The 11,411-nt window shown below is 41.4% G+C and overlaps 1 protein-coding gene across 20 annotated transcripts in view; it reads left to right on the top strand.

Annotated features, from left to right (window-relative positions):
- The first annotated feature begins 411 nt into the window (after positions 1 to 411).
- Positions 412 to 11,411, top strand: part of LOC109893273 (calcium-dependent secretion activator 1-like) — a 151,505-nt gene continuing 140,505 nt past the window's right edge. For 18 of the 20 annotated variants that reach the window (XM_020486477.2, XM_031825135.1, XM_020486459.2 and 15 more), the window contains exon 1: positions 412 to 1,024. In XM_020486477.2, coding sequence (XP_020342066.1) covers positions 680 to 1,024 — 345 coding nt within the window. In that variant the 5' untranslated portion in view covers positions 412 to 679. The remainder of the gene's footprint in view (positions 1,025 to 11,411) is intronic. The other 2 variants (XM_031825157.1, XM_031825174.1) reach the window with 1 other exon arrangement.

Here is an 11,411-nt window from a genome sequence, read left to right as displayed (position 1 = left end):
ACCCTTGCTTTAGCCAGGCGCACAATTGGCCCAGCGTCGTCTGGGTTTGGCTGGTGTAGCCCGTCATTGTAAATACGAATTTGTTCATAACTGACTTGCCTATTTAAATATAATATTAAATAAAAAATAAATAGATACAATTACTCAACCGAGCGAAGGCAGACGCCAGCGAACAGATTCAGCACCATGGCCAGTTCCTCTTCTCGCGCCTGCGCCTGTTCTGGAGCTCTGCTGACAGGAAGAGGCCATCGCTCGCGCTTTTCATTGAAGGAGCTGCTTTCACTCATAGGAGCCCCCCCCCCCCCTCTTTCTAGCATATCCGCTGCTTTCACTCATAGCCGCCCCCTCCCCCTCCTCACACATCCGCTGCTTTCACTCATAGGCGCCCCCCTCCCTCCCTCCTTCTCGCACATCCGCGTCTGTGGTGCAGGCGGAGATTGATGTGCTGTGTCTGTGCGCGTGCAGCATCTCAGCTCTCTCTCCATCCATAAGTAGTATTTTCTGGCATCCTTCAGAAAAGGCTCAACAGATTCAGTTTTCTTTTGATTCGAGGATTATATTAAATTCTAAAGCAGATACAGGTTTAAATTCAGTTTAGGTTACAATCCGAATTCTTATCAAATTCACAAATATTGAGAATAGGAGTTCTGCAAGGCGACATCCTCTGTAAGGCAGCAAAATGTTGGATCCGTCATCCAGTGAGGAGGAATCGGATGGTGGGATGGTGGAGGAGGAACACCATCACAAGGAGGCATCGGCACCCCAGAGCGGAGCCCGCATCTCTCCAAGCCGGACCAGCGAGAGCTCCGGCGGTCTTGCGCCCAGCAGCAGCCGCAGTAGCGCTCGCCCGACCAGCCCGAGCCCGTCAGCTGCCAGCGAACAGGAGAAGGTAGAGGAGGCGAATTTGCAGAAGGAAGAAGAGGAGCGCAAAAAGAAGTTGCAACTATATGTATTTGTGATGCGGTGCATTGCATACCCTTTCAATGCAAAACAGCCCACAGATATGGCGAGACGACAACAGAAGGTAAGCTACCCACGGTGGAATGGACGTAAATCATCACGTGTAAACGAATAGCCTACTTTTCACATCAATGATTAGCTAGATGCTCTCTTACAGGACCTTAAAAAAGGCCGGATAAAGGCTACGTCAATAATAAGCACATACTATCCCAAAAACTCACACTAAATAGCCTACCATCATATCACAGCAATAGCTATACATTGACCTTCTCCTTCATACACTGTTTACATGAATGTAGAATGTAGCTGAATTCAGCCATGCATAGGCTAATGACAGTTATGATGTGGGTTCGTATTGAACCATCAGCACTGCAGAGCCATGCAGATGGCTGTTAGATAAAACATTCGTTTCTACATACAGTCATCAACTGTAGGGCCTTGCACATCATCCAAACCATGCACGGTGTCATTTATACACTTCTATTGCGGAAGGGAATATTTTGAATATAACCTAAATAAATAAGTGTCATTGCAGTTCTACGCATCACCACAGTCATGTGACTAGTTTTCATTCGCGGTCTTGAGCTGTGTGTGCTACTCCGGTTGTTGGATGAAATTGTAGCCTTTTTGCGCCGTCACTTGCCCAGTTCATTCATTTTCCCAAGGTGACTTATAGTAGCCTAAGCCCTAAAGGTCCGGACAACAATGAAAACATTCGGGAGGCCTGCATATTTTCTGTTTAGCGGGGATAATACAGGCAGCCTATAGCATAGGGCTAATACCTTTTTCTTCATAGACATTTAATTATTTAATCCGTTTCTGTTCATATTTGATTTGGTCACGTGTCCACAATACGTGACCTATCTACTGCTTAGATAGGGCCATTTATGGTTTATTTCTCGCCGTTTGGTGAATACATTCAGCCTTAAATATATACCCCATATTTATTTAAAAAAATTATAAACTGTTCCTATACCCTCTAAAAGGGTTGCTGTGAATTTGACAGTAGTTTACAGGCTGCTCGGTGGCAAGTACAATTCTGTATTTCATATTACAGTACACCTAATATACTACACCTAATATACTATATATAGTAATGACACAGTACAATAATGTAAAATTGACTGCATTATACTGTACAAAAAATGTAAATGCTACTGTAATCGAAATGAATGAATGAATCATTGCATGATTGAATGACATTCATTGAGGGGAGGGGTCTGTATTTCATCAGCATTTTACTGTAATTATAGGGTTGGCTGCTAGGTGAAATGGTACATATTACAGTATATTAATACACATTTATTATTTTATATCACTTGCACTTCTAGAAGTCTTAATAAAGGCTTCTAAACTGGAAGCAACTACTGGGCAAAACAGACCAAAAGGATATGGCAAAAATGTTTAAGTTGTACCCTGTACAAGTTGATGGTATCACCACATTAGTTAAATTGGTATATCATTCTTACTCATGGGTGCAACAAATATAGCCTCTCATAAGACGCACCTCAAAATATGTTAATGAGACAGAAACAGCAATACCATGCAACCACTAGTGGTCAAAGTTATTTTTTGTTGCTTTTTTGGTGTGGAATTACAGTACCATTTGAAATGCAGCAATTATTTGCACCGCCCACAACATTTTCCCACAATGCAGCATAATTTATAGCATGCTGCTGTAAAACATTTCAGAGTATTTTACTGTTGATAATACCCCAAATTACTGTATCATTTATTGTTTTCTGTTACGGTGTAAGCTACCATGTAGGTTAGATATGTCCGATTTTGAGAACATATTGTACTGGTGTCGGTGGACACTTATCAACGGTCATGGGATGCTGCCCAATCGACGCAACCTGTCCACAAGAAAACAGGAAAAATATAGAATGGTTAACGGAATAACGGTTTCTTCAATATTACAGCGCATTCGGAAAGTATTCAGACCCCATGACTTTTTCTACATTTTGTTACGTTAAAGCCTTATTCTAAAATTGATTCAATCGTTTTTCCCCCCAATCTACATCAACCCCACAATGACCAAGCAAAAACAGTTTTTTAGAAATGTTTGCAAATTTATTTAAAAGAAAATCAGAAATATCACATTTACATAAGTATTCAGACCCTTTACTCAGTAATTTGTTGAAGCACCTTTGGCAGCGATTACAGCCTCCAGTCTTCTTGGGTATAATGCTACAAGCTTGGCACACATGTACTTGGGGAGTTTCTCCCATTTCTCTCTGCAGATCCTCTTATGCTCTGTCAGGTTAGATGGGGAGCGTTGCTGCACAGCTATTTTCAGGTCCCTGCAGAGATGTTCGATAGAGTTCAAGTCTGGGCTTTGGCTGGGCTGCTCAAGAACATTCAGAGACTTGTCCTGAAGCCACTCCTGTGTTGTCTTGGCTGTGTGCTTAGAGTCATTGTCATGTTGGATGGTGAACCTTCGCACAAGTCTGAGATCCTGAGTGCTCTGGAGCAGGTTTTCATCAAGGATCTCACTGTACTTGGCTCTGTTCATCTTTCCCTCAAACTTGACTAGTTCCCCATTCCCTGCCGCTGAAAAACCTCCCCACAGCATGATTCTGCCACCACTATGATTCACCGTAGGGATGGTGCCAGGTTTCCTCCAGACGTGACGCTTGGCATTCAGGCCAAAAAGTTCAATCTTGGTTTCATCAGACCAGAGTATCTTGTTTCTCATGCTCTGAGAGTCCTTTAGGTGCCCTTTGGCAAACTCCAAGTGTGCTGTCATGTGCTTTTTCTGAAGAGTGGCTTCCATTTGCCACTCTACCATAAAGGTCTGATTGGTGGAGTGATGCAGAGATGGTTGTCCTTTTGGAAGGTTCTCCCATCTCCACAGAGGAATTCTGGACCTCTGTCAGAGTGACCATCGGGTTCTTGGTCTAGAAAGAGTCTTGGTGGTTCCAAACTTCTTTCATTTAAGAATGATGGAAGCCACTGTGTTATTGGGGACCTTCAATGCTTCCCCAGATCTGTGCCTCGACAAAATCCTGTCTTGGAGCTCTACGGACAATTCCTTTGAGCTAATGGCTTGGTTTTTGCTCTGACATGCACTGTCAACTGTGGAACCTTATATAGACAGGTGTGTGCCTTTCCAAATCATGCCCAATCAATTGAATTGACCACAGGTGGACTCCAATCAAGTTGTAGAAACATCTCAAGGATGATCAATGGAAACATGATGCACATGAGCTCAATTTTGAGTCTCACAGCAAAGGGTCTGAATACTTATGTAAATAAGGTATTTCTGTTTTTAATGTTTTATAAATTTGCAAACATTTAAAAAAAAAATTCTGTTTTCACTTTGTCATTATGGGCTATTGTGTGTAGACTGATGAGGATACTTTAAAAAAACGATATATTTTAGAATAAGGCTGTAACATAACAAAATGTGGAAAAAGTCCAGTGGTCTGAGTACTTTCTGAATGCACTGTACATTGCTACATGTAATAGTTCCCATTGTAATTAAGATGTTGATGCATGTTGTGGATGAGTGGGTATCGATCAATGGTTCCTATGATCAAATGCAAAAGTATTGACCCATGGCGATTAGCTCAAATTTTCACAACGGCGTCCTTTTGTCAGCACTAACGGAGGCTAACTCCACCATGAGGCATGGCTACTAGGCCAAAGCCCGTGGGGAATTTCATCGTTTTTTTTGTAGGGTTTTTGGATAAGCGTTGAAAATAAGGTTTGTGGTAAACACAGGTTTAGGAGATCTTAGGGTAACGTTGGGTAACTAGCCTCCCGGAGTAACTGCAATGCAAGTCAACGGCACCTAAATGACGCTTTTCCAAATAATGCCCAAAATCCAAATTAGTGCAATTAGCCTGTGGTATTATCATTATATTATCTTATTACCTCTACCGACCTAGTGCACAAACCCACACCAATAGAACTCGCCAGCTTGTAGTCCTGAAAAACAGAAATGTTAGCATTTTCTACTTCTGGTTCGTTCGCCATTCCGGTTTTGGAAATTAATGGGGAAAGAATGTGATTTTGGGATGTACGCCAAAAATAAGGTCTGAGGTTAATACAGGCTTAGGATATCTTTTACGTTTTTTTCTATGAGATAATATTAGTCAGTTAACATCACCTTTATGAATGATGAAATCTTTATATGCTTAATGTACTTGTTTTGATAACATGAATGCTTCAAAATATTCACCAAATGTACGGTTAGCTGATTAAGATTATCTCACGAAACGTATAGGGCAACTTGGGGTAACTAGCCCCCCCTAAGAACAATGTCCAATTGCTAACACAAAAAAACAAGTTTGGTAAAAACGTGGTATATGGATGATGGTCATTCTTAGGCAAACAAACTACAATTCAGGCTGTAACACAACAAAATGTGGAATAAGTCAAGGGGTATTAATTATTTCTGAAGGCACTGTAGGTCTATGTTTCTTATTTTGCCTCAGTGTTGCAACAACCCCACTCTATACCATAGGAAAAAAATATTACACCAGTCTTAAATTCATTTCTGATTGAATTCATAATTTTCCAAAAATAATATCTACGTACTGTACTTCCTGTCATGTTAGAGACATTGCACCACAAGAGGAAAATGTCAAAGTTGTTCAGGTCTCATAAATATCTGTCTGTTCTTCAATGAGGCACAGCACACATTCACAATGAGGCACAGCACACATTCACAATGAGGCACAGCACACATTCAGGCTATGTCCCAAATGGCACCCTATTCCGTACGCTACTACTTTTGACCAGAGCCCTATGGGGCCTGGTGGCAAGTAGTGCACTATAAAGGGAATAGGATCCCATTTGGGATGAACCCTCAGTTAATTCCTGTTCACTCAATGCCAGACAAAAGCTTCTTCATATCTGTGATGACTCATGGGAGTAAGTCAGCACTGCACTGCATTGTACGCAATGATGGGATAAAGTGCATTTAGCATATTTACATATTATTATCTCCTATTAGAGGAGGCTGGTAAGCAGGTTGACGTTTATTGGGATGATTCTTGTCCTGGAGGCAGAGCAGAGCAATTTTCACTAGATGGGTCAGCTGCAAAGTCAAAATTGGCAGTATATTGTAAAAATTAATGAAAACAAAAATGAGATTCTTGGTCTTAAATTAATGTTAGGGTTATAGGCAGATTGTTAGCAGTGTGGTTAGGGTTAAGGGTTAGGTTTAAAATCTGATTTTATGAATTTGTGGCTGTGACAGCTAGTGACTACCCTTCAGAGTTTCTCCCAGGACATGAGTCAACCCACTAAATGCCAACCTGTGGCTGGTGAGGGGTGGACGGCTCATAATAATTGCCAGAATGGAGTAAATGGAATGGAATCACGTCAAACACATGGAAATGTGCTTGCTGTGTTTCATACAATTCCATGAATTCCAATCCATTACTATGAGCCCGTCCCCCAATTCAAAGAGCCACCAGACACCACCGTCTTTTATCCCCATCCCTACTAGCAACAGTGGTGTATATGAATGTATAAACTGTATCTGTAGGTATGTCAATCCTATTGAATGTATGTACAGATGAAATGGAAGCAACCACAATGCCTATGTGTAACGGTTCTCCTCCTCTTCTGAGGAGGAGTAGGAAATATCGGACCAATGCACAGCGTGGTAAGTGTCCATGTTGTTTATTATAACCTGAACACTGAAACAAAAACAAAAGTAGAACCATACCAGGCCAAACACATAGAGATAGAAAACATAGAACACAAAACATAGAATGCCCACCCCAACTCACGCCCTGACCAAACTAAAATAGAGACATAAAAAAGGAACTAAAATTAGGACGTGACACTATGGAGTGTATTATACATAGATAGAATGGAAGCCACATACAGTTATCTGGTATCCTTTACTAGAGACGCTGCCTTTGATAATGGAATGCAAGCAATTCTGAGGCCTGTTGATATGACTAGTTTCCAGCTCAATAGCATACTGTACATTCCCTGTATGCACGAAATGTATGCAGTTGCATATTTTCTAGGGGGTCATGAACTGTATAGACAAGCAGTGCTTGACTTGGACTGAAATAGGGGCTGGTACTCATATTAGGTCCCAATACTGTTTACATTTAGGTGCAGGAGCTTCACGATACTTTTTATCTTATATTCTATAAGAGGAAAAGGAGCTCAAGCAGTAGAACATTTGAGGTACCGGTACTCAGCTCCGGTGAGCTTCTGCCAAGTCGAGAACGGTAGCCAACCATGTCTATATGATGATATAGAGTTACCAAATCCACTGGACACTGAGCAGAGGGGTTTAGATTGAAATAAAGGTTGAAGTCAGATATTACAGTAAGTCATTAATGCTAAGTCTCAACTTCTAGATAGGGAACTGATAAGCCAGACAGACACATTTACCAGCCATTACCATATTGCCTACCTACTCTTTGAGCCCCACAGAGGAACCACACAGTGGAACCATGGCTGCATTACAAATGGCACCGTACTCCTTATATAGTCCACTACTTTTGACCAGAGCCCTATGGACCCTAGTGCACTATATAGGGAATAGACTTCCATTTGGGACACAGCCTCTGACTCAGTCTACTCAGCACCATGAGTCATAAATGTCACTACCAACTGAGACCATTAGGTAAAAGATGAAATCATTGCTCTGAACTTCACTGATCTATTCTTGTGACTGAGTTTGGCGTCAGACTTAATAAAATATAGTCTTTTCTATGGCTCCAGATTGAAACCTCACTGAAAGCTCACTGATATAAAGGAATTTGAGACAAGAAATACAGCATATGAGTATTTGTGATTTTCTGCAACTTACATTTCTGTAGTACCTGTCACGCCTTGGTCATAGTATTTTGTGTTTTCGTTATATATTTGGTCAGGCCAGGGTGTGACATGGGTTTATTTTGTTGTGTTTCGTATTGGGGTTTTGTAGGCATTGGGATTGCGGCTGAGTAGGGGTGTAGCATAGGTTTGGCTGCCTGAGGCGGATGATTCTCGTTGTCTCTGATTGGGAACCATATTTAGGTAGCCGGGGTTTCACTGTGTATTTTGTGGGTGATTGTTCCTGTCTTTGTGTTTGCACCAGATAGGGCTGTTTCGGTTTTCACATTACGTTTATTGTTTTTGTAAGTTCGTGTTTCTTTATTATGTAATAAACATGGATTGCAATAGCCACGCTGCATTTTGGTCCGATCCTTGCTACACCTCCTCGTCCGAGGAGGAGATAGAAGAAAGCCGTTACAGTACCCCTTGTTTCACATATTTCCTTTTAAAGAAAGAAAAACATTGATCACTGAATAAAGACATTTAAAGCTAAAATGTTATTTAAAAAAAACATTTGTTATTGTATTCATAATTGTAGTCGCTATCCATTTACACAGGATTAATTCAAAACAAAACAAAAATTTACGGTTGTGTAGTCATTACCCTTTCTCATGAATCCAGACTTACATTTATCGTGACATATAATTTCCCTTTGGAAGCCCATTGATAATCAAACCAATGGCTCACCACTTTTCACATTTGCCCGATGGTGGATACATACAAAAATAATATACAGCCTATGGCTATTTCCTATAGTTCCACATTAGTCACAGGAATAGGATGAAAGCATTTGGGTAATGAAAGGACTTGAAAGTCCCCCTGTGTAACTGCCTGGCGAACGAGAGGAGCAGCTAGGCTGCAGCATCATAATCCGTTATTTGGACTTGGCTGGCACACTAACAGAACTGTTCACTGGGGCTATCAGTGTGAAGGAGGCCTGGTTACAGACAGACAGACAGACAGACACACACACACACACACACACACACACACACACACACACACACACACACACACACACACACACACACACACACACACACACACACACACACACACACACACACACACACACACACACACACACACACACACACACACACACACACACACACACACAGACAGACAGAGGAGGCAGCAAAGGCAGATGCAAATGTGCCGGGCTGTTGCTTCTTGAAGTGCAGCGCAGTGACCCTGTGAAAGACACAACATAATGGGGCAATTACTGACTGTCGCTTCCTTTTGAGGCACGTGAAAAATAATTTATTCAGTCTGAAAGCTCTTATTCTCTCTCTCAGCTAAAGGGAAAGGTGGCATACTGTAAACAGTGCTGCTTTGCTGTCAATGGGTGTTTTGTTAAAAACCAAACATGTTTGAGTCCGTGTGTATGCATATCTGTACATTATTCATACGTTACATTATTTCAATGCAGACGTGGGTAGTAACACTTTACATGTACTCAAGTCATTGTTTTTAGTAACTAGTATTTTCTTTGAACTCTGTCGGCAGCAAAACAATAATAATACCAGTCAAAAGTACCAGTACCAGTCAAAAGTTTGGACACCCCAACTAATTTCAGGGTTTTTCTTTATTTGTACTATTTTCTATATCTATATCTATATTGTAGAATAATAGTGAAGGCATTAAAACTATGAAATAACACATATGGAATCATGTAGTAACCAAAAAAGTGTTAAACAAATCAAAATTAATTTATATTGAGATTCTTCAAAGTAGCCACGATTAGCCTTAATGACAGTTTTTCACACTCTTGTCATTCTCTCAAACAGCTTCATGAGGTAGTCACCTGGAATGCATTTCAATTAACAGGTGTACATTGTTAAAAGTAAATTTGTGGAATTTCTTTCCTTCTTAATGCGTTTCAGCCTATCAGTTGTGTTGTGACAAGGTAGGGTTGGTATACAGAAGACAGACGTATTTGGTAAAAGACCATGTCCATATTATGGCTGTGGGTAACTGGTGAAAGGAGTCATGGTGCTGGAAAAATACCGGAACCACGAAATAAACAGGCGTCAATAACAAATCCCGCCAACAATATACCAGCCGTCAGATACAGCCTTACAAACAAGCACACAAACATGGGGGAAATCAGAGGGTTAAATAATGAACATGTAATGGGGGAATTGAAACCAGGTGTGTAAAAAACAAATACAAAACAAATGGAAAATGAAAAGTTTATTGGTGATGGCTCGAAGGCCGGTGATGTCGACCGCCGAACGCTGCTCGAACAAGAAGAGGGACTGACTCCGGCGGAAGGCGAGACAAACCCAGGGCCAATTGTGCACCGTCCTATGGGACTCCCAATCATAGCCAGTTGTGATACAGCTTGGAATCGAATCAGGGTCTGTAGTGACACCTCTAGCATTGAGATGCAGTGCCTTAACCTTATACCGCTGCACCACTCAGGAGCAAAGAGAAATGACAGCCCATCATTACTTTAAGACATGAGGGTCAGTCAATCTGGAAAATTTCAAGAACTTTGAAAGTTTCTTCAAGGGCAGTCGCAAAAAAACATCAAGAGCTATGAAGCTGGCTCTCATGAGGACTGCCACAGGAAAGGAATCCTCTGCTGCAGAGGATAAGTTCAATAGACTTACCTGCCTCAGAAATTGCTGCCTAAATAAATGTTTCAGAGTTCAAGTTACAGACACATCTCAACATCAACTGTTCAGAAGAGACTGCGTGAATCAGGCCTTCGTGGTCAAATTGCTGCAAAGAAACCACTTCTAAAGGACACCAATAAGAATAAGAGACTTAAGGGCCAAGAAACATGAGCAATGGACATTAGACCGGTGGAAATCTGTCCTTTGCTCTGATGAGTCCAAATGTTGAGGTTTGTGGCCTACCCAACCGCTCGGCGGCGTCCGCATGGTCCTAAAACACACCGTATTCTCGTGTGTATCACATTCCAATGATAAAACTGGGGGGGACAAAATGTGAAAGTTCTGTTACTTAGATGTATATTATATTATAAACTGGCTTGTTCGAGCCCTGAATGCTGATTGGCTGACAGCCGTGGTATACCAAGTGTATGACAAAACACATAGGGTAACAGTTTATAATAGCAATAATGCACCTTGGGGGTTTGTGATATATGGCCAATATACCACCGTTAAGGGCTGTGTCCAGGCACTAGGCGCTGCGTTGTGCATAAGAGCTGTGGTATATTGGTCATATACCACACCCCATCGAGCCTTATTACTTAAATATATGATGGCCCGGTGAGGTTTTGGAAACCCTCTGGGCCAGTCAATCTTTCATGGCAGCAAGAGTGTGCAGCTGTCAACTGGTTGTCTGTGGAGCAGCTCACAAAAGAACGACAGCGGTCTGGTCGGTAGGAAAGACGTTTCAATTTATGACATCTACCAGTAAATGCTAAGGCAGCAATGGGTATGCTTTGGTCTGACGTTTTCCTTGGACCCTGAAGTTGAAATGCATTAAATTCTATATCGGGCAGAAATTAGCGTTTAAATCAGGAATGTTTCCTCTCACGACCTCTACAAGCCAGAATGTTGAATCAAATTATATTTGAACTCAGGCACTACTTAACCAGTTGTCCGTGTGGTTGGTCCTGTCGCAGGTAGGAATGTGAGACAATTTAAAGTATAATTAAATCAACTTTTCGAAGCGCT

The sequence above is a fragment of the Oncorhynchus kisutch genome, linkage group LG1 (assembly GCF_002021735.2).
Source record: "Oncorhynchus kisutch isolate 150728-3 linkage group LG1, Okis_V2, whole genome shotgun sequence".
In the NCBI taxonomy this organism is placed as follows: domain Eukaryota; kingdom Metazoa; phylum Chordata; class Actinopteri; order Salmoniformes; family Salmonidae; genus Oncorhynchus; species Oncorhynchus kisutch.
This window is presented reverse-complemented; position numbering and strand designations above follow the sequence as displayed.